Below are 23641 nucleotides of genomic sequence, written 5' to 3' on the forward strand. Positions count from 1 at the left end.
GTTCTTCCTGTCCTGAATGCCAGTATCATGCCCCTAGACCCCATTTCAGAAGCCCACTAGTTCCCATGCCTATTATAGAGGTCCCGTTTGACAGAATAGCCATGGATCTCGTGGGGCCCTTGTTAAAGTCTGCTCGGGGCCATCAGTATATCCTGGTAATTATGGACTATGCCACTCGATATCCTGAGGCTGTCCCTTTACGCACTATCACAACCAAGGCGATAGCTAAGGAGCTGGTGCAGGTATTTAGTAGAGTGGGAATACCAAAAGAAATTTTGACTGACCAAGGTACTCCATTTATGTCAAGGATCATGAAAGAATTGTGCAAGTTATTTAAGGTCACTCACCTCAGGACGTCCATCTACCATCCCCAAACTGACGGGTTGGTGGAAAGGTTTAATAAAACATTAAAAAGTATGTTAAAAAAGGTTGTTGAGAGAGATGGGAAAAACTGGGATTGTTTGTTGCCCTACTTGTTAATGGCCATCAGAGAAGTTCCTCAGTCCTCTACGGGGTTTTCTCCATTTGATTTGTTGTATGGTAGACACCCCAGAGGGCTGTTGGATATTGCCAAAGAGACGTGGGAAGGACAGCCCACTCCTTATAGAAGCGTTATTGAGCATGTAACACAAATGCAGGATAGGATTGCAGCCGTGGTACCTGTTGTCAGAGAGCACATGGAACAGGCCCAAAGTGCTCAACAGAGGGTCTATAACCGGAGTGCCAAGATACGGGAATTTGCTCCTGGAGATAGAGTTCTTGTTTTGGTACCCACTATGGAAAGCAAATTCCTAGCTAAATGGCAGGGTCCATTTGAGATTAGGGAAAAAGTGAATGAGGTTAATTACAAAGTATACCAGCCGGGAAAGAGAAAACCCGAACAGATTTACCATGTTAACTTAATCAAACCCTGGAAAGATAGGTTGTCTCTGTCAGCGGAGCCTTGCCCTTCGGTGTCTTCACCCCGGTTGCTTCCCGCAGTGAAGGTGTCAGAGACATTATCAGCTGATCAGAACAATCAGGTTAAAGAATTTCTCATCCAAAATAGGGAGGTATTTTCAGAGCTGCCTGGCCGAACGACCATAATAAAACATGACATTGTCACAGAACCAGGGGTCAGGGTTCATTTAAAGCCATATAGGATTCCTGAAGCTCAGCGAGAAGCTATTTCTAAGGAAGTTAAAACCATGTTAGAACTTGGAGTCATAGAGGAGTCTAACAGTGAGTGGTCCAGTCCCATAGTGCTCATCCCGAAGCCCGACGGTAGCATACGCTTCTGTAATGACTTTCGTAAGTTAAATGAGGTGTCCAAGTTTGACGCATACCCCATGCCCCGTGTGGATGAGCTTGTAGAAAGGCTGGGAACAGCCAGGTTTCTCACCACATTGGACCTGACCAAAGGTTACTGGCAAATACCTTTATCTGGTAGCGCCAAAGAAAAAACAGCCTTTTCGGTTCCGGAGGGGCTGTACCAGTATAAGATGTTACCCTTTGGGTTGCATGGGGCTCCAGCAACCTTTCAACGGGCGATGGATAAAATTTTGAGGCCCCATAGAAAATATGCAGCTGCCTATTTGGATGATGTGGTAATTCACAGTACAGACTGGGGGTCCCATTTGGTTAAAGTACAAGCAGTACTGGACTCAATCAGAGAGGCAGGGTTAACTGCTAACCCAAAGAAGTGCTGCCTCGCAATGGAGGAGGTCAAATACTTGGGCTTCACCATAGGCAGAGGTCTGATTAGGCCCCAATTGAATAAAGTTGATGCTATTCAAAACTGGCCTCGTCCAGTGAATAAAAAACAGGTAAGGGCTTTTTTGGGAATTACTGGGTACTATAGACGGTTTATTCCTAATTTTGCGACCACAGCGGTGCCGTTGTCAGACCTTACCAAAGGGAAGCAGTCAAATGTGGTGAAATGGAACCCTGATGCAGAAAAGGCGTTCCAAGCGTTAAAAGTGGCTTTGTGTTCACAACCGGTGTTGATAACACCAGATTTTTCAAAAGAATTTGTGGTACAGACAGATGCCTCAGAGGTAGGGATAGGTGCTGTGCTGTCCCAAACCAGAGATGGGGACGAACACCCTATCATTTATTTGAGTAGGAAACTCAATGAGCATGAAAAAAGGTATGCCATTGTGGAAAAGGAGGCTTTGGCCATTAAGTGGGCACTAGATACCTTGAGATATTACCTCTTGGGTAGACAATTCAGACTAGTGACAGACCATGCCCCTTTAAAATGGATGTATGTAAATAGAGGCAAGAATGCTCGTGTAACTAGATGGTTTCTAGCGTTGCAGGACTTTAAGTTTACTGTCGAACATAGACCGGGAACACAATTGGCCAACGCAGATGCATTGTCTCGCATCTTCTGTTTGGGGGCTACAAGTGTTCCGGCCCCTAGGTCGAAACAGGGGAGGGGGATATGTGACAAGAACACTGGGATAGTGTTTGAGGGCAGGTATATTTGTCCCAGGTTCTTGTCTTACATGTTTTAGAAAATGTTAACTTCTAGGAAAAATGCTTTTTGTTTTGTCTGAACCTTTTCAGTTTGCTGTAAAAGCTGGGTAAAGGCTCTGAGAGAGAGATAAGGCGAGTTCTAGACATTGGGCCCAGTTCGGGTCTTTGGCCTCACAGAGGGCTAATCAGGGTTTCAGCTGTGTAAGTGTGTTATAGTGCTGCTAAGTTGCTAACCTGATTAGTATGGGCAGACTGCCTGGGAAGGCTGAGGGATCTGTGTGTGAGAGACACGCTTTCTGAGGCAAGTGAGCTATACAGTATGTACTGAAGAACTCTGTGTTTTGTTTAGTGACAGTTAGGAATATCTTATGTTTAGTTAGTGCCGGACAGGCAAGGTATTTTTATTTTGGGGTTTGTTTTATTTTCTGTTTCAATAAAACTGGCCGGGGTCAGTTGTACCAGAAACTGGACTTGTGTTGTTCCTCAGCTGCTGCGTGCTACCATATTCCCCAGGAAAAGGCGCCTTGCACCCCTACAGTGTTACAATATATATATATATATATATATATATATACACCGTACTGTGCAAAAGTTTTAGACAAGTGTGGAAAAAATGCTGCAAAGTAGGAATGCTTTCAAAAATAGAAGTATTAGAAGTTTATTTTTTATCAATTAACAAAATGCAAAGTGAATGAACAGAAGAGAAATCTAAATCAAATCATTATTTTTTATGATCACTCTTTGCCTTCAAAACAACATCAATTCTAGCTACACTTGCACACAGTTTTTGAAGAAACTCTGCAGGGAGGTTGTTCCAAACATCTTGGAGAACAAATCACTGTTCAATTGTTTTTACATTTTTTCTTTTTTAGGTATATGGTTAAAAAGCAATAGCTGTGTTATTTCTGGCGGTCACCCCTTACATGTTTAGAGCGAAGCGTAATAAACTTGATTTTGTTACCAATATGGTCCCTACATGAAGCCACCAGCACAGATCTGGAGTGAGAATGAGGACTAGGAACTGATGCACATTGCATCCAAAGTGAGTTCCACACAAAAGTCCATTACTGATATACTAGTCTAGAATATGGTGAAATCTGTCCTCTATGGGGGTCATTATGACCCGTTCGCTCGCTGCGTTTTAAGAGCGAACAGGTCCCTACTACGCATGCGCCGGCGCATGCCAAATGGCCGAAGGCCGTAGTAGGGATGCGATCGCCTCTGCCTGACTGACAGGCAGAGGCGATTGCAGGGCGGGAGGGGACGGAACGGCGCCATTTGGTCGCCGTTTCGTGGGTTTGGTCCAGCCAATGCAGGCGTGGCCGGACCGAACGGGGGGAGTGCCGCAGCGGCTGTGTGACGTCACACGCAGCCGCTGCGGGCCGGGGAGCGATGAGTAGCTCCCGGCCAGCACGCTAAAGCTGCGCTGACAGGGAGCTAGTCTTGAAGTGCAAAGGCATCGCCGCTGTGCGATGCCTTTGCACTTCTGCGAGGGGGTCCGGACTGACTTGCGGGGCGGGCTAGCCCTGTGCTGGGCGTCCCCCCGCATGTCAGGAAAAAAGATCGTAGCTGTGCTAAATTTAGCACAGCTACAATCAACTCTGATTGACCCCCTATGTGCAATATGAAGAAGAAAAAAACATGGAAACCCCCTTACATCTTCGGCATGGAGCTGATTAATGTCTTCTACTGAAGTCAGTCCTTACACTTTCCAAAGCACTCTATCTTTTCCTTTAAAAACCCCCAAAACATAACAGTTTACTCGCTCTGAAAAGTCGGTGCATCATCCATTTCCAGACGCTCCGAGTAATTTCCAGAGAAGCTTCATAGATACCTTGCACAGAAATCACCCAGAGTGTCATCACGGATCTCACTGACTGACAAATACGTCTCTATAACAGCGTCCTCTACAAGTCTACGTGTTGTAGAAAAGTGATAAAAACAATGAGATTTGTCAGCGAGAAGTGCTCCAGCTTCCAGAAGCTCTGTGTTGTGATAAATACTATGTGTCACCGGCCGCTGGGGCAGCCATTGATGAATAGTCCTCAGCGCAGTGCGCTGACCGAGCCAGCAGGGAAGTAACGCCATATGATAAATAAACAGAATAAAATAAGAATTTACTCACCGGTAATTCTATTTCTCGTAGTCCGTAGTGGATGCTGGGAACTCCGTAAGGACCATGGGGAATAGCGGGCTCCGAAGGAGGCTGGGCACTCTAGAAAGATTTAGGACTACCTGGTGTGCACTGGCTACTCCCACTATGACCCTCCTCCAAGCCTCAGTTAGGACACCGTGCCCGGACGAGCAGACATAATAAGGAAGGATTTAGAATCCCGGGTAAGACTCTTACCAGCCACACCAATCACACCGTACAACTCGTGATACTATATCCAGTTTGACAGTATGAAAACAACTGAGCCTCTCAACAGATGGCTCAACAATAACCCTTTAGTTAACAATAACTATTTACAAGTATTGCAGACAATCCGCACTTGGGATGGGCGCCCAGCATCCACTACGGACTACGAGAAATAGAATACCGGTGAGTAAATTCTTATTTTCTCTAACGTCCTAGTGGATGCTGGGAACTCCGTAAGGACCATGGGGATTATACCAAAGCTCCCAAACGGGCGGGAGAGTGCGGATGACTCTGTAGCACCGAATGAGAGAACTCCAGGTCCTCCTCAGCCAGGGTATCAAATTTGTAGAATTTTGCAAATGTGTTTGCCCCTGACCAAGTAGCTGCTCGGCAAAGTTGTAAAGCCGAGACCCCTCGGGCAGCCGCCCAAGATGAGCCCACCTTCCTTGTGGAATGGGCATTTACAGATTTTGGCTGTGGCATGCCTGCCACAGAATGTGCAAGCTGAATTGTACTACAAATCCAGCGAGCAATAGACTGCTTAGAAGCAGGAGCACCCAGCTTGTTGGGTGCATACAGGATAAACAGCGAGTCAGATTTTCTGACTCCAGCCGTCCTGGAAACATATATTTTCAGGGCCCTGACAACGTCTAGCAACTTGGAGTCCTCCAAATCCTTAGTAGCCGCAGGCACCACAATAGGCTGGTTCAGGTGAAACGCTGACACCACCTTAGGGAGAAACTGGGGACGAGTCCTCAATTCTGCCCTATCCATATGGAAAATCAGATAAGGGCTTTTACATGATAAAGCCGCCAATTCTGACACTCGCCTGGCTGAAGCCAGGGCCAATAACATGACCACTTTCCACGTGAGATATTTCAGATCCACGGTTTTTAGTGGCTCAAACCAATGTGATTTTAAGAAACTCAACATCACGTTGAGATCCCAAGGTGCCACAGGAGGCACAAATGGGGGCTGAATATGCAGCACTCCTTTCACAAACGTCTGAACTTCAGGTACTGAAGCTAGTTCTTTTTGAAAGAAAATCGACAGAGCCGAGATCTGTACTTTAATGGAGCCTAGTTTTAGGCCCATATTCACTTCTGCTTGCAGGAAATGCAGAAATCGACCTAGTTGAAATTCCTCTGTTGGGGCCTTTTTGGCCTCGCACCATGCAACATATTTCCGCCATATGCGGTGATAATGCTTTGCCGTAACATCTTTCCTGGCCTTAATAAGCGTAGGAATGACTTCTTCCGGAATACCCTTTTCTTTTAGGATCCGGTGTTCAACCGCCATGCCGTCAAACGCAGCCGCGGTAAGTCTTGGAACAGACAGGGCCCCTGTTGTAGCAGGTCCTGTCTGAGCGGTAGAGGCCACGGGTCCTCTGAGAGCATCTCTTGAAGTTCCGGGTACCACGCTCGTCTTGGCCAATCCGGAACCACGAGAATTGTGTTTACTCCTCGCTTTCTTATTATTCTCAATACCTTTGGTATGAGAGGCAGAGGAGGGAACACATAAACCGACTGGTACACCCACGGTGTCACTAGAGCGTCCACAGCTATCGCCTGAGGGTCCCTTGACCTGGCGCAATATCTTTTTAACTTTTTGTTGAGGCGGGACGCCATCATGTCCACCTGTGGTTTTTCCCAACGGTTTACCAGCATCTGGAAGACTTCTGGATGAAGTCCCCACTCTCCCGGGTGGAGGTCGTGTCTGCTGAGGAAGTCTGCTTCCCAGTTGTCCACTCCCGGAATGAACACTGCTGACAGTGCTAGTACATGATTCTCCGCCCATCGGAGAATTCTTGTGGCTTCCGCCATCGCCATCCTGCTTCTTGTGCCGCCCTGTCGATTTACATGGGCGACTGCCGTGATGTTGTCTGACTGGATCAGCACCGGCTGGTGTAGGAGCAGGGATTTTGCTTGACTTAGGGCATTGTAGATGGCCCTTAGTTCCAGAATATTTATGTGAAGGGAAGTCTCCTGACTCGACCATAGTCCTTGGAAGTTTCTTCCCTGTGTGACTGCCCCCCAGCCTCGAAGGCTGGCATCCGTGGTCACCAGGACCCAGTCCTGTATGCCGAACCTGCGGCCCTCTAGAAGATGGGCACTCTGCAGCCACCACAGTAGCGACACCCTGGTTCTTGGAGACAGGGTTATCAAGCGATGCATCTGAAGATGCGATCCGGACCACTGGTCCAACAGGTCCCACTGAAAGATTCTGGCATGGAACCTGCCGAAGGGAATTGCTTCGTAAGAAGCCACCATCTTTCCCAGGACCCGCGTGCAGCGATGCACTGATACCTGTTTTGGTTTCAGGAGGTCTCTGACTAGAGATGACAACTCCCTGGCTTTCTCCTCCGGGAGAAACACTTTTTTCTGGACTGTATCCAGAATTATACCCAGGAACAGTAGCCATGTTGTCGGAACCAGCTGTGACTTTGGGATATTCAGAATCCAGCCGTGCTGGTGCAGCACATCCTGGGATAGTGCTACTCCCACCAACAACTGTTCCTTGGACCTCGCTTTTATTAGGAGATCGTCCAAGTACGGGATAATTAAAACTCCCTTTCTTCGAAGAAGTATCATCATTTCCGCCATAACCTTGGTAAATACCCTCGGTGCCGTGGACAGTCCAAACGGCAGCGTCTGGAATTGGTAATGGCAATCCTGTACCACAAATCTGAGGTACTCCTGGTGAGGATGGTAAATGGGGACATGCAAGTAAGCATCCTTGATGTCCAGGGATACCATGTAATCCCCCTCGTCCAGGCTTGCAATAACCGCCCTGAGCGATTCCATCTTGAACTTGAATTTCTTTATGTATGTGTTCAAGGATTTCAAATTTAGAATGGGTCTCACCGAACCGTCCGGTTTCGGTACCACAAATAGTGTGGAATAATAACCCCGGCCTTGTTGAAGTAGGGGTACCTTGATTATCACCTGCTGAGAATACAGCTTGTGAATTGCCGTTAGCACCGCCTCCCTGTCTGAGGGAGCAATTGGCAAGGCAGATTTTAGGAACCGGTGGGGTGGGGACGCCTCGAATTCCAGCTTGTACCCCTGAGATACTATTTGCAGGATCCAGGGATCCACCTGTGAGCGAACCCACTGATCGCTGAAATTTTTGAGGCGACCCCCCACCGTACCTGGCTCCGCCTGTGGAGCCCCACCGTCATGCGGCGGACTTGGAAGAAGAAGCGGGGGAGGACTTTTGCTCCTGGGAACCTGCTGTTTGTTGCAGCCTTTTTCCCCTACCTCTGCCTCTGGACAGAAAAGACCCGCCTTTTCCACGCCTGTTTTTCTGGGTCCGAAAGGACTGAACCTGATAAAACGGCGCCTTCTTAGGCTGTGAGGGGACATGGGGTAAAAATGCTGACTTCCCAGACGTTGCTGTGGAAACTAGGTCCGAGAGACCATCCCCAAATAATTCCTCACCCTTATATGGCAACACTTCCATGTGCTTTTTAGAATCTGCATCTCCTGTCCAAGGCGAGTCCATAAGCCTCTCCTAGTAGAAATGGACAATGCACTTACTTTAGATGCCAGTCGGCAGATTTCCCTCTGTGCATCTCTCATATATAAGACTGAGTCTTTTATATGGTCTATGGTTAACAGGATCGTGTCTCTGTCTAATGTGTCAATATTTTCTGACAGTTTATCTGACCAAGCAGCGGCAGTACTGCACATCCAAGCTGACGCAATAGCTGGCCTAAGTATAATGCCTGTGTGTGTATATACAGACTTCAGGATCGCCTCCTGCTTTCTATCAGCAGGTTCCTTGAGGGCGGCCGTATCCGGAGACGGTAGTGCCACCTTTTTAGACAAACGTGTGAGCGCTTTATCCACTCTAGGGGGTGTTTCCCAACGTGACCTATCCTCTGGCGGGAAAGGGAACGCCATTAGCACCTTCTTAGGAATTACCAATTTTTTATCGGGAAAGCCCACGCTTCTTCACACACTTCATTTAATTCATCTGATGGGGGAAAAACTACGGGTAGTTTTTTCTCTCCAAACATAATACCCTTTTTAGTGGTACCAGTAGTTATATCAGAAATGTTTAACACCTCTTTCATTGCCTCAATCATACAGTGAATGGCCTTAGTGGGCATCAGGTTTGACTCATCGTCGTCGACACTGGTGTCAGTATCAGTGTCGACATCTGGGTCTGCTTGAGGTAGCGGGCGTTTTAGAGCCCCTGACGACCCATGAGACGCCTGGGCAGGCACGAGCTGAGAAGTCGGCTGTCCCACATTTGGCATGTCGTCGATTTTCTTATAAAAGGAGTCTATACGTGCACTCATTACTTTCCATAAGCCCATCCACTCAGGTGTCTGCCCCGCAGGGGGTGACATCCCTTCTAAAGGCATCTGCTCCGCCTCCACATCATTATCCTCATCAAACATGTCGACACAGCCGTACCGACACACCGCACACACACAAGGAATGCTCCGAATGAGGACAGGACCCACAAAAGCCCTTTGGGGGGACAGAGTGAGAGTATGCCAGCACACACCAGAGCGCTATATAATGCAGGGACTAACTGAGTTATGTCCCCTATAGCTGCTTTTTATATTATATATGTATTGCGCCCAAATTTAGTGCCCCCCCTCTCTGTTTTTACCCTGTTCTGAAGTGTAGACTGCAGGGGAGAGCCAGGGAGCTTCCTTCCAGCGGATCTGTGAAGGAGAAATGGCGCCAGTGTGTCTGAGGGAGATAGCTCTGCCCCTTTTCCGCTGCCTATTCTCCCACTTTTTTCTGGATTCTGGCAGGGGAATTTACCACATATATAGCCTCTAGGGCTATATATTGTGGTATTTTTGCCAGCCAAGGTGTTTTTATTGCAGCTCAGGGCGCCCCCCCCCCCCAAGCGCCCTGCACCCTCAGTGACCGGAGTGTGAAGTGTGCATGAGGAGCAATGGCGCACAGCTGCAGTGCTGTGCGCTACCTTGGTGAAGACTGATGTCTTCTGCCGCCGTTTTTCCGGACCTCTTCTTGCTTCTGGCTCTGTAAGGGGGACGGCGGCGCGGCTCCGGGACCGAACACCAAGGACTGGGCCTGCGGTCGATCCCTCTGGAGCTAATGGTGTCCAGTAGCCTAAGAAGCCCAATCCGGCTGCAAGCAGGCGAGTTCGCTTCTTCTCCCCTTAGTCCCTCGCTGCAGTGAGCCTGTTGCCAGCAGGTCTCACTGAAAATAAAAAACCTAAATCTATACTTTCTTTCTAAGGGCTCAGGAGAGCCCCTAGTGTGCATCCAACCTCGGCCGGGCACAGAAATCTAACTGAGGCTTGGAGGAGGGTCATAGTGGGAGGAGCCAGTGCACACCAGGTAGTCCTAAATCTTTCTAGAGTGCCCAGCCTCCTTCGGAGCCCGCTATTCCCCATGGTCCTTACGGAGTTCCCAGCATCCACTAGGACGTTAGAGAAATACACGTTACACTCTAAAAAACCTACAGCAAAAATAAATTACTTCTGTTACTCTGTTGCTGCTGTTACTTTCATTTCATTGATCAGCACTAATTAACACTGCATGTAAATGAGGAATGACACTCGCATAACAAGTAGAAGTGTCATGTAGATAAGGGCTGCTTCTTAAGCAAGCAATTTATTTTTGTGTTTTAATGAATTAAGCAGAAAGTAGAAGATTTCAAAACAGCATTGACCCCAAAAAATTGAGAAAACAGTGATCAAATCCTCACTTATTTAACTGCGAGAAGATGTACTTAGCCATGGAGAGTGGTAAAGTAGAGAGAGAGAGTACCAGCCAATCAGCTCCTACCTGCCATTTTTCAAACACAGCCTGTAACATTGCTGTTAGGAGCTGATTGGTTGGTACTTTATCTCTCTCCATTTTATCACTCTCCAAGGCTTAGTACCGGTGGCGGAACTTGTGAGTGGTGGGCCCAGGTTCAAAAATATAATTTGGTACCCCTTCCTCTGCCCCAACCCAAGTTCACAATATGATACATGTCAGTGGGTGATAGGGAGAGGCAGATGGTGACAGGGGTAGGCAGTGGGAGCCAGAGGTTAACAAGAGGAGGCAGCGGGTGACAGGGAGAGGCTGAGGGTGACAGGGGGAGGCAGAGGTTGACAAGAGGAGGCAGTGGGTGACAGGGAGAGGCTGAGGGTGACGGGGAGGCAGAGGTGCACAAAAGGAGGCAGTGGGTGACAGGGAGAAGCTGAGGGTGACAGGGGGAGGCAGAGGTGGACAAGAGGAGGCAGTGGGTGACAGGGAGAGGCTGAGGGTGACGGGGAAGCAGAGGTTGACAAGAGGAGGCAGTGGGTGACAGGGAAAGGCTGAGGGTGACAGGGGGAGGCAGAGGTTGACAAGAGGAGGCAGTGGGTTGGGTGACAGAGAGAGGCTGAGGGTGACGGGGAGGCAGAGGTGCACAAAAGGAGGCAGTGGGTGACAGGGAGAAGCTGAGGGTGACAGGTGGAGGCAGAGGTGGACAAGAGGAGGCAGTGGGTGACAGGGAGAGGCTGAGGGTGACAGGGGGAGGCAGAGGTGGACAAGAGGAGGCAGTGGGTGACAGGGAGAGGCAGAGGGTGACAGAGTAAGGCAGGGCGAGGCAGAGGTTGACAAAGAAAGGCATAGAGTGACAACAGAAGGCAAGGGGAGGCAGAGGGTGACAGCAGAATGCAGGGGGAGACAGTGGGTGACTGGGTACAAGCACAATGTCCTGCACGGTGTGGAGAACAGGGGGCATGTACCTTGGTGGGGACAGGAACACAGTGGCCTCTGCTCTATCTGTGACAGGACCCCCCACCCCTTGTGCTTTACTCAGTTTGGCGTTCGGTCAGGCAGACTCTGACAGTACCAGTTACACCGGGTGTGAGCTCCCTGTAAGACACAGACAGCAGTGAATGTGATAAAATATACAACTGTTACATAGAGGCAGTATGCAGCTGTAATCATCAGCACTCATAGGTGTCAGGTCTCCTCTATCAGTCCGGGACACACAAGGTCTGCCCTGCCTCCCTAAGGTAAGAGGCAGGTGCCTCAGGCAGTGAGTGGGGCCCACCCCGCTCTCTGCACTTGTCCATGCATACAACATTGCTCAGAATGGTCTGCAGGGAGGCCCAGGGGGTAACCCATTGCTGATCTGAGAAGTAGTCTGCCCTATAGTCCTCAGGGGCCCCAGTGCAATGCACCTGCTACACCAATGGTAGGTCCTCCCCTGCTTAGTACATCTCCCCTTGTGATCTGCGCATCCAGAAATTACTGGTACAGTAGCACAATTAAACAAAATAAACAATACAACTTCCAGACAGATTTCTTAACCTTCCAGGGTCTCATCAGTTTAACTTATCAAATAAAAAGTTTAGGGATTGTGTATAGGGATTGGTGATGCTAGCTGCTGCATAAACTCAACCTTTATTTTTGATTGCTTAGTATTACAGTACATCAACATTTGTATTATTCGCCAGCTAATATGTGGTAACAAAATAATAACCTATTATAAGTGATTTTTGCAAAAAAGGAAGGTTTTGGCGGGATATTTTGGTAAATTTGTAAATAGCAAATGTGACCACAAAATGTGTTTTTCTGATCAAGCGAAAGATGTCAGGAAGGTACAAATTAATTAACTCTTTGCCATAAGGGCCCAGGACCAGGTATTTGCTAATGACCAGCAAAACAGCATCCTTCTTCCTGTCATAATTACTGTATTTGTGTTCACTACACGAGGAGGCGGCGGCCATTTTGTGCACTGAGACATAAGCTCTAAGACTGCTGTGATTGAAATGGCTGCTAGCCAAAATCGTTGTGCGAAATAAATGTATGTTATTGGCTTGATGTTGGACTACGATTCACATATTATTTTTGAGTTAATCTACGGTACATTATCTTTCAGGGTTTCAAAGGTCACAGAGGAGACACAGGGCTACCTGGCACCAGAGTAAGTAATGTATATGTCTTTTCACTGTTCTGAAAGTCTACTTTTACATTCTTATACATATTTAGAATCAAATCCTTGGCCCCAAATCAATGGCAAGCTGCCCGATGGTGTCGCAGTGATCCAATGTGACTGGGTAACTGTCCCCGAATCAGATGCGCTAGACACATCACTGGGGGACATAATCATTCCCCTCACCATGACACTGGCGTGCCCCCATAGCGAGGTGACCACGCCTCTTTCTCGCTGTATTTCACTTATAAAAATTAGAATTTTGGGCACGGTAAGCCATCGCCATCCCTAGATGAGAACGTCTGTTCAGTGCTGAGACTTTGAAGTGTAATAATATAGGTGGGGGATTCATTTTACTAATATTTTTTTAAACGTGAAATTAACTTTTTTAGTATTTCAGATACATTGCGTAACTATACTGTACTTTGTGCTTTATATACTGTATTATTAGGCCCAGATTTATCAAGCCTTGGAGAGTGATCAATTACATGGTGATAAATTACCAACCAATCAGCTTCTAACTTGTCATTTTTCAAACACAACCTGTAACATGGCAGTTAGGAGCTGATTGGCTGGCACTATCACCAAGCAATTTATCTCTCTCCAAGGGGTAAATTTACTAAGATGGGAGGTCTATTTAAAATGGGATGTTGCCCATAGCAACCTATCAGATTCCAGGTATTATCTTCTAGAAGGTGCTAGATAAATGAGAAGTAGAATCTGATTGGTTGCTATGGGGAACATCCCATCTTAAATAGAACTCCCATCTTAGTAAATTTACCTCCAAGGCTTAATAAATCTGTTCCTTAATTTGTTATTGTTTGCTACCATGGTTAAATAGGACACACAACTTGTTGGGCAAATTCATTCATGGTCTTTTTCTCCTAGGGGGAGCCAGGTGTACCGGGACCTCCAGGACGGGAAGGCACACCAGGAAAAGAGGTAAGTGTTTTGTACATACTTACTGACAATGCTAAATTCCTTTGTCGTATAAACAACCCTTTATGAAGTCTAAGAACACTGTACGCTGTTTATTTAAGAAGTACCGTACGGGTACGCTGGTTGCGTAACGATCGCTCCGCCGTAGGCGAGACGCTCAAGCGTCACGTTCGCTCACGGCCCAGCGATCACAGGACAGCACGTTAAGGGCTATGACTAGAGTAATGATTCGCTATGGCGTAGCGGACGCTCGAGACCACGAGGAGATCACCAGCGGCGCTGACGCTCACAACGCTATACCTTTATGTCTAAACCTTATACCAATGAAATACACAGAATACCTTAATGTGAATACAGGGTGTAAGTGCAACCTTGTGTAACCTGACTAACTACAAAGCTGCTTGAGCGTCACCGACGCTCAAGTGAACACTTAACACTATAGGAAATACACAGATACTGGTTTAGGGTCCAAAGCCTATTAACTGTATTATATCTAATATACTTGTAAAAGGGGATAACAGTACAAATGATACACTACAATATAACAGAGACTTCCTAACCAAAATACAATACTATCTAATACAATTCAATACTAGTCTAGGGGAGATGTGAGAGAAAAGAGAAAGGAGAGAGAGAGAGAGAAATGGAGAGAGATGAGAGAAATTGGCTCACAGTAAGACAATGATTACGGAGAGAAACTTACGCACAAAGGGTATGATCGCATGCGCCTCGATATCCAGCTCCCGGTTATCAGCAGAAAACCGTTGATGAGAGAGTGAAGTTGGATATGGTCGGCCTGCCTATTTATGCCCCTCACACAATGCAATCTCATAGTCCCTACAATCCCATTGTCCATTGGACGTCGGAATTCGGCCCTGTATCATAACAAAAGGTCATAGGTTGATTCATACAGGTGGGCTGTGACGATTTCAAACAGCTCAGGTGGGTGGGAAACTAGGTTTCCCGCCGCATACCTGAGTATGAGTAAATAATAGAAATGGACATAAACTTCTTATGTCCATAACTATTCGCACGAGCGATTAATACGCTCCAAACCAACACCGGAATATTGCTAATTAAATACTCTTCCGATGGGTACCAAACACTGCTGCATGACTCTTGTTAGACCCTTCCCACAATACAAAGAGGGATTCCTCAGCTCAGGGACATTCTATATTAACTAAACTTTCAGAAACTATCAAAGGGACCATGATCTACAAACTACATTAATTGTGAAAATATGTAACGATTGGGTCGCACGCTACGACTACATACTCTTTACCGTAAATACGCATACCGATGCGAGCGGGTGCACGCATCAGCGGGTATGCGCTATCACGGGAAAGCGCACGCATGCGCAGCACGGACCAGCATGAGGTGCAAATATGGCAGCGTGTATAGGGATATTTTTCTGACTTTGACAGTCCACCCTTTGGCAGTCAGTAATAACTGCCACCTTCTAAAACATTTCAAAAGGAGAAAAATATATGTCAGGGGTTAATTCATTTCCATGGTTGGGTGAGGGAGGAGAGAGGAGTAGGTGTGAAGAGGGTATGACCTAGTGTGATAGCAGAAGCATGTGTGTATGAGTCCATGTTTGGAGGGTCATGTATCATCGTGCCGTACGTGTTGTAAATCAAGCTTCGAGGTATTGCGAAGTATACATTTGAATTCCTTCTTATCCCGTGGTACGGGTCTGTGGATGGGCTGTCAAACTTTACCGAGCTCATTTCGGCTTTCAGTTGTAACAAAATGGGGATGCACATTTTAGTTGATGATACATGAATGGGGGAGGTATGTGGTTGCTGATATCTGTGCCTGTATTCCCTATCGTCTATGTGTGTCATTACCTGAGGGTTGTAGAGATGAAGATAAAGAACACTTATGGAAAATGCAATGATATTCTATGTCAGGGAAATGTACATCTGTCGTTGAAGTTGTGTTCGGTATCTGTTGAGAGTCGTCTTCTTTGCGCTGTATTGCTCCTTGGGCATGAGCAAATAGCTTTGTCAGTGCCATCAGATTTACAAAAAATGTTGGGCTAGCGTGAGTTTAAAAATACTAGGGAAACTGGGGATCCATGGCAAAGTTCATCAAGTGTCCATATCATAGGTTGTCAAAACTTCATCTTTGGTGCTTGTCTGTTGTCTGTATAGCGTCTCGTCAACTTCCTCGTCCAAGGGGGTCTTTGTATCTTGGAGAAAAGCAGAAAAACAGGTGAAAGAAACGGACCGTATAATCGCATTTTCATCACATTCTGGTTTCTATCATTGGGTCATAAATCAAATCCAGGTTAATTACAGTTTCCTCACTCCTCAAGCTCATCACTTTTGTACTTTGTTTGCACCTCATTAAAGCCTGCCCGCATCTAAATATCAATCCAATCGATATAACGACACCCAAGATACATAGTAGAAACTTTCCAACATCCATTATGACTCCTTGAGCCCAGTCTCCCAAACCGGAGAACCAATTTCGCGGGTTCAACCATGACACCCAACCAGTCAGCTCATTACCTACAGCAGCAAGGGTGAGATTGTGTTTTCGACGAAATTCCCACTTCAATTGGAGAATATCGTCCATCTTTTGGTCTATGACCTCTACCGGATCCTCGGTGCTATTTGTGATATACGTGCAACACTTTATGCCGTACTGTGTTGCCAATGTAACACAATATCCGCCTGTTACTGCTGTAAGATAATTAAGAACCATCCTATGCTGAACTAGTTCTGTTTTATAAGCTTGAAGTTCTCTTCCAGTGTATCTAAACGTGTCATCATACATTTCAGTGATATTATCTAACAAATTGGCGAGTGCGGAAATGTATTTATAGTTCATCACTCCTCGAGCGGTGCGAGTGAAATCTAACGCTACCAGAACCTGAATCCCGGTGGATTCATGGATAAGATCAGAGGCCGGATGCTCTAACCTTTCTGACAGTTGTCTTTTAACTCGGTGCTCGTAATGAGTGTGAGTATAAGGAGCTTGGGCACCACGGTGTATGTCCTTCATTTTGTCATGTGTAACAGTCATCACTTCAGGCAATACTTTTCCAATATAACACAATCCTTCAGAGTTTGGGGCAAGCCACTTGTACGCCTTTCTCCCGCATATGAAATATGCATCATCGGGGAGAACATATGGGACGGAGAAGGACATTACCATGTTACAAACCTTCCAGGTGAAATCTCCTGACCCTAATTCTTCCATCTGCTTAATGCACGTATCAGTTTGTACGATATGTGCACAGTATCCTGGTGATACCTCTCCAACTCTAGTAATCCTATTTCCTAAGGTATATCGATACCGGAAAGATTTTCCTCTACTGGCTATGTGGCGTACAAGCTCTGTATCTGTAGGCATTCTATCTGCTCTGTGTGAAAAGGTCATGGTTAAATTGCTCCACGACACTTCCCAATTTCCCGGTTTTCTGGGATTGGAGATGTTGAAACATAAGAGGGACCTATCCACATGGTATTGGTGGAGCTTCAAACTAGGAGGGCTGGAGATATTAAACCTCCGGTCCACCGGTCTCCCACCACTTAGCTCAAGTACCTCCCCTAACGTTAAAGGAAATGGTACTAGCCCTGATTTGCTATGACCCTGAGGTACTTGAGAGCATACCCAACAATCTGTTTGGTTTAATACGTTACCCACTAAGGAGTGATAGTCACTCAATGGATGCCGGTCTATATGGATATTAAAACTGGATTGGCATTTCTTTATGCATCCATCTTCAACCAGATTATCACAGAGCCTACAGATACAGTTTTCTTCAGCTAACAATCCGTCACAATTTCTTCTATGATCAATGCTATCGGATCGTTTTCTGATACTCGCCTTTGCTTGTTGGTTTGGTTGATCTTGGAAAACTACGCCTCCATCATCATAATCGGAACCCATTCCAGAACCTCTCTCGACCTCTATGGTACTCTCGCCGGAACAGACTGCTCTGGTCAACATCATGGTCAACATCATAATCCGGATCACAGTCTCTTGGGGCAAGTCCATCTTTGAGGAGGAAATGGAGAAGAATGAGAAGGGGGGAAAAGAAATTTTAAGGGAGAGGGGATGGGAAGTGGAGAAAAACAATAAAAGGGAGAGGGGAGTCGACAACTGCTTTCGGTCTTCAAGGCTCAGGTGCCGCCTCAGTCCTCCTGGAACAGACACTCCAGTGATACAACCTCTACCGTCTGTTCCTTATCACGGGACTTCTCTGGATCAGCAACCTTTTTGCAGTGGGATGAATGGACCCAAGTCTCTCTCTCAGCAACCTTCAATGCTGTGGTGCTAGTCAATAAGACCTGGTATGGTCCTTCCCATCTATCAATAAGACAACCTGAGCGTAGAAAATTTCGTATCATTACATAATCCCCAGGTTCAATGTCATGACAATTACTATCTGGTAAATCAGGAATCACCAACTTCAGATTATCATTTTGATTCCTTAACTGTTTACTCATGTTAATTAAGTACTTTACAGTTACTTCATTGTTACATTTCAAATCATCCTGAGGGTTAATCATGACATGCGGTTGTCGACCAAACAAGATTTCAAAAGGAGACAGATTAAGAGGGGACCTGGGAGTGGTTCTGATGCTATACAAAACGATGGGTAAAGCTTCTGGCCACGTCAGTCCTGTCTCTGCCATTACTTTACTCAATTTATTTTTAATAGTGCTGTTCACTCTTTCGACCTTCGCACTCGCCTGTGGACGGTACGGAGTGTGCAGCTTGCTATCAATACCCATTAATTTACACATTCCTTGAAAGACATCACCTGTAAAATGGGTACCCCTATCACTTTCAATGATTCTAGGGATACCATATCTACATACAAATTCCTGCACAATTTTCTTAGCTGTAAACATAGCGGTATTTGTAGCTGCTGGAAATGCTTCGACCCAATTCGAGAAAACATCTATACAAACAAGTACATATTTCAAATTTCGACATGGGGGTAATTGAATGAAGTCAATTTGTATTACCTGGAAAGGGCCGCCGGCAGGTGGGATATGGGATGGTTCTGTAGGTATTGCCTTTCCAATATTCTTTCTCAGACAGGTAAGGCATGACATTGCTCTTTTACTCGCATGAGAGGAGAATCCTGGGGCGCACCAGTATGCTCTTACCAATTTGCACATTCCCTCCTTGCCTAGATGAGTCAGCCCGTGAGCTGCTTCAGCCAGACATGGAAGATATGCTCTGGGGGCCACTGGTTTACCATGTCCATCCGTCCAGAGCCCTGAGGACTCCTGGCCATATCCCTTTGCCTTCCAGATTGCTCTTTCCTGTGTGGAACACAAATTCTGCATCTCACACAACTTTTGTGTGTTGATGGTATGAAATACCATCAGTTGTGTGGTGTCTGTCTGTATGGGGGTAGCAGCTGCAAGCTTTGCGGCTTCGTCTGCTCGGCTGTTACCAAGTGACACTGGGTCTTGACTATATGTATGTGCTTTACATTTGATAACAGCCACTCTGTCGGGTTCCTGTATCGCTGTTAGAAGCCTTTTTATGTGAGCTGCATGCGCTATCGGTGTACCAGCTGCCGTCATGAAATTTCTGAGGCGCCATAGGGCTCCGAAATCATGTACTACCCCGAAGGCGTATCTAGAATCGGTGTAGATATTGGCTGACTTGCCCTTAGCCAATTCACATGCTCTGGTTAGGGCGACCAGTTCAGCAACCTGGGCTGAGTGAGGTGGGCCTAGCGGTTCTGCTTCTATGGTGTCTTGGTCATCTACGACTGCGTATCCAGTACACAAGTCTCCCGAGTCTGACTGTCTATGACAACTACCATCAGTGTAGAACGTGAGTTCTGCATCTTCCAGTGGATTGTCACTGATGTCAGGCCTTGCGGTAAAATTTTGGGTCAAATATTCCATACAATCATGTGTATCTTCCTTTGCATTAAATCCTCCTTCCCCATCACTCTCACCTTCCACCCTTTGTGTCTGACCAGGCACACCTGGTAGAAATGTTGCAGGATTTAATGCGCTGCATCTCCTTATGGTGATGTTTACTGGGGCCATTAATGCCAATTCCCATCTTGTAAACCTTGCTGATGAGACGTGTCTGGTTTGGGCAGAATTCAATAAGGCAGATACCGCATGTGGTGTATGGATTGTGAGGTTGTGGCCTAGCACGACATCTTCGCTTTTTGTCACTAGCAATGCTATCGCCGCAACGCTACGCAAGCATGTGGGGAGAGATCGCGCTACCGTGTCTAGCTGGGCGCTGTAGTATGCGACTGGCCTGCTGGCGTCACCGTGTTTTTGGGTTAGTACACCTGCTGCGCACCCAGCACTTTCTGTTCCGTATAGTTCAAAGGGTTTCCCATAGTCTGGCATACCTAGTGCTGGTGCCTGCGTTAGGCATTGCTTAAGTCTCTCAAATGCTGCTTCGGATTCGTCTGTATGCGAAATCCGATCAGGTTTGTTTGAAGAGACCATTTCCTGCAAAGGTAGCGCCAATATGGAAAACCCTGGGATCCAATTACGGCAATACCCACACATTCCTAAAAACATCCTGATCTGTTGCTGGGTTTGTGGCAGTGTCATGTCTCTAATGGCTTGGATTCTATCAGCGGTCAGGTGTCTCAGTCCTTGTGTTAGACAGTGTCCCAAATATTTTACCTTAGTCTGGCATAATTGTAACTTGTCTTTGGAAACCTTGTGACCTGTGTCTGAAAGATGAAACAGGAGCTGTTTCGTATCCTTCAGAGAGGCTTCCAGTGAATCTGAACACAGCAGTAAATCGTCCACGTACTGTATCAATACTGATCCACTCTCCGGTTGGAAAGACTGTAAACAATCATGCAAAGCCTGAGAAAATATACTTGGACTATCTATGAAACCTTGGGGTAACCGAGTCCACGTGTATTGGACTCCTCTGTATGTAAAAGCAAACAAATATTGGCTGTCAGGGTGCAGAGGTACCGAAAAGAATGCGGAGCAGAGGTCAATAACAGTGAAAAATTTGGCAGTGGGAGGAATTTGCATTAGGATGACAGCTGGATTAGGCACTACGGGGAACTGACTCTCAACTATTTTGTTAATCCCCCTTAGATCCTGCACTAGCCTGTAACCCCTCCCCCCACTCTTTTTAACAGGGAAGATGGGACTATTTGCTGTGCTGGACGTTCTTACTAGAATGCCCTGTTGCAGCAAGCGTTCTATTACTGGGAAAACTCCTAACTCCACCTCTGGCTTCAGAGGATACTGTGGGATTTTTGGAGCTATCCTACCATCTTTTACTTGTACAACTACTGGAGCTACGTTTGCCATTAATCCAGTGTCCTGTCCATCTTTTGTCCAAAGTGACTCTGGTATCTGAGATGTCATCTCTTCTACTTGGGATGGATTCCTATTTGTCATAATGGAATGTGACATTAATTTTGATGGGGAGTCTAACATGTCTCGTACCTCCTGAGCGTGATTCTCAGGAATGTCCAAGAATACACCTTCAGGAGTACAATAAATGACGCAACCCATTTTACATAGTAAGTCTCTACCCAGGAGATTAGTTGGTGCCGATGCAGCCAGCAAAAAGGAATGCTTGGTATGCAAAGGCCCTATTGTAATCTCGGCTGGTTTGCTAACAGGGTAGTGCTGGACTACTCCTGTTACTCCCATGGCTGGAATTGTCCTACCAGTGGTTCTCATGCCCACTGTCGAATTTATCACTGACTTGGCCGCCCCTGTGTCTACAAGAAAGTTTAAAGTTTTACCAGCTACATTGATTGCAATCTCTGGTTCGCTTCCAAGACTGGCAATCAACTTAACTGGCTGCAGATTACAGGTATGGCCACACCCCTATTGGGTATGGTGACCTGCCTGTACCCCGCTGGCAGCGACTACTTGTGAGGGAGTTAGCTGGGAACTACCAGAGGCATGCCAGTCTCTGTTCGGGGGATATCTTTTTGTTTCCCCTGTATGTGGCTCAAAACTCCGCCTCTGTGGACCCTGCTCCCAATGTCGTGTGTCGTGTCGTTGTCTAGGGGGTTGAAAAGATCTTTGTACACTCTTTGTTCTACATTCTCGTGCATAGTGTCCAGGTCTGTTACAGGAATAACAAGTTATTACAGTTGATTTACTTACAGGATTCGATGGTACATACGCAGGCTGCCTTGTGGTCAGCGCCTGTATACTTACTGACATTAACTTATCACTTTGCGACTCCCTGTGTCTAGTGATGTTTCTGTCGTGATCAGTAGCAGCCTCTCTCAAAGTGGACACCGACAGACCTCGCCAACATGGTTGCGTGGTCTGTACCCTAGTCTTTAATGTTTCCTTTAAACCATCCATCAGTACAGATACTGCTACGTCTTGATGGTTTGGGTTGGTCTTAATGTCTTCTATTCCAGTGTACTTTGCCATTTCTAATAGTGCCCGGTGAAAATATTCTGATGCCGTCTCGGACTCTTTTTGTCTAATGGAGAATATCTTGTTCCATTTAACAACGGCTGGGAAATACTCCTTTAGCTGTAAATTTATCCTTTTTACATTATCCTTGTTGTACACGTCTGTAAGCGGTACATCTTTATCCAATGCACAGTCAGCTAAAAATTGAGTTGCGTCGACATTGGAAGGTAAACAAGCTCTTAGCAGTATCTGCCAATCCTTGTTGTTGGGTTCTACAGTGTTGCCTAGATCCCTGATGTATTTTTGGCTAGCAACTAAGTCCTTCCTGGGGTCAGGAAATTCGGACACTATTGTTCTTAATTCCATTTGGGAAAATGGAGTGTACATGGCAATGTTCCTTATGGGAGTGGCTCCAGACACATCTGTTTTTCCATTGGGAACTGCTATTACCCTTACAGGAGCAAGTCTAACAACCTCATTCTGTGTAGATTCTACAACTTGTGGTGAAATTGTTTCAGTGTAGTGCATGGTGCCGTACTTACCCGTTGACACGACCTCACCTATCCCTCCGCTAGGGGCTTTCGCTAATCTCGTGGGTGTTGTTGTGCCTACTGTGGTCTCTGCTATGGTGGCCGCGAGAGAGAGAGCTGAAATTGTTGTTGAATCGTCTTCTTGATCACACTCCTGAGGAAGGTTCAAAACAGGGTACATCTTGCACGGGTTAATAATTGCATGAGTTACTTGGTTAACATCATTAACATTTACAGGGTTACTAAGAGTTTTTGTTTTACAACCCAGTGCGTTTCTCTCCGCAATCAACTTCTCTCCTGCAATGTATGGTGGAGGAGGGGCTGTGGCTATCAGCTTCCTGACTGCCCCAGATCCTGCCGCCAGAGCCAAACCTCTCTGTATCTCACCTTCCTGGTGCCATAACTGTAAATAATCATGATGCTGAATTCGTCTCTTTGTTGATTTTAGGAGACATATCCTCCTCCTTAAATTTTGTAACACTTCTGGACTGAAGCTACCTATTCTTGGGAATTTGTCCCTGTCTTGTACAGTCATTCTCTCCCATTCATCACATAAAGATTCTGTGTGACTTCCGTATTTTTCACACATGATGTACCTTGCCGACCCGACGGGTCGGTTCTCTGAATCAACCCGAACCAAGGTTGATCGCCCCCTACCTGAACAATTGGCCCCCATAATCTGCAGGTGTTGCTTACTACTCCTGTGATCTTTATATCACGGTCTTCAGCGAACCCTTACAGCAAACCAAATTGTCCAAAAATAGGCCGGCGGTGGCGGTTTACCGAGTACCCCACTCACTCGCCCACCTCGACCAATACGACCTGATCACACCGATATGGTGCTGGCGTACTCGGTACAGGGCCCCTATGGAACCTTCTGTTTACTGGAACATATGAGGGTTACCCGCAGGACACTTACTCTTTCCAGTAAAGGTGGGGTTGTTAGATAGTTCCTGAGTGACCAGCGAACTTCCCTTCCAAAAATAAAAAATTACACAAATCACGTCAGAATGTACAAATAGCGTTTGTGACCACTTTACTCTAATGGTATTAGGTCAGATTACTAACTACTGCACACAA

General features: G+C 46.4%; 1 protein-coding gene across 1 annotated transcript in view; it reads left to right on the top strand.

The window, feature by feature from the left end:
* COL22A1 (collagen type XXII alpha 1 chain) overlaps nt 1-23641 on the top strand; it is a 381368-nt gene that overhangs the window by 330391 nt on the left and 27336 nt on the right. Inside the window, exons 42-43 of the mRNA XM_063925140.1 lie at nt 12673-12717; nt 13615-13668. Coding sequence (XP_063781210.1) covers nt 12673-12717; nt 13615-13668 — 99 coding nt within the window. The remainder of the gene's footprint in view (nt 1-12672; nt 12718-13614; nt 13669-23641) is intronic.

Source organism: Pseudophryne corroboree, chromosome 5, assembly GCF_028390025.1.
Source record: "Pseudophryne corroboree isolate aPseCor3 chromosome 5, aPseCor3.hap2, whole genome shotgun sequence".
NCBI classification, from domain to species: domain Eukaryota; kingdom Metazoa; phylum Chordata; class Amphibia; order Anura; family Myobatrachidae; genus Pseudophryne; species Pseudophryne corroboree.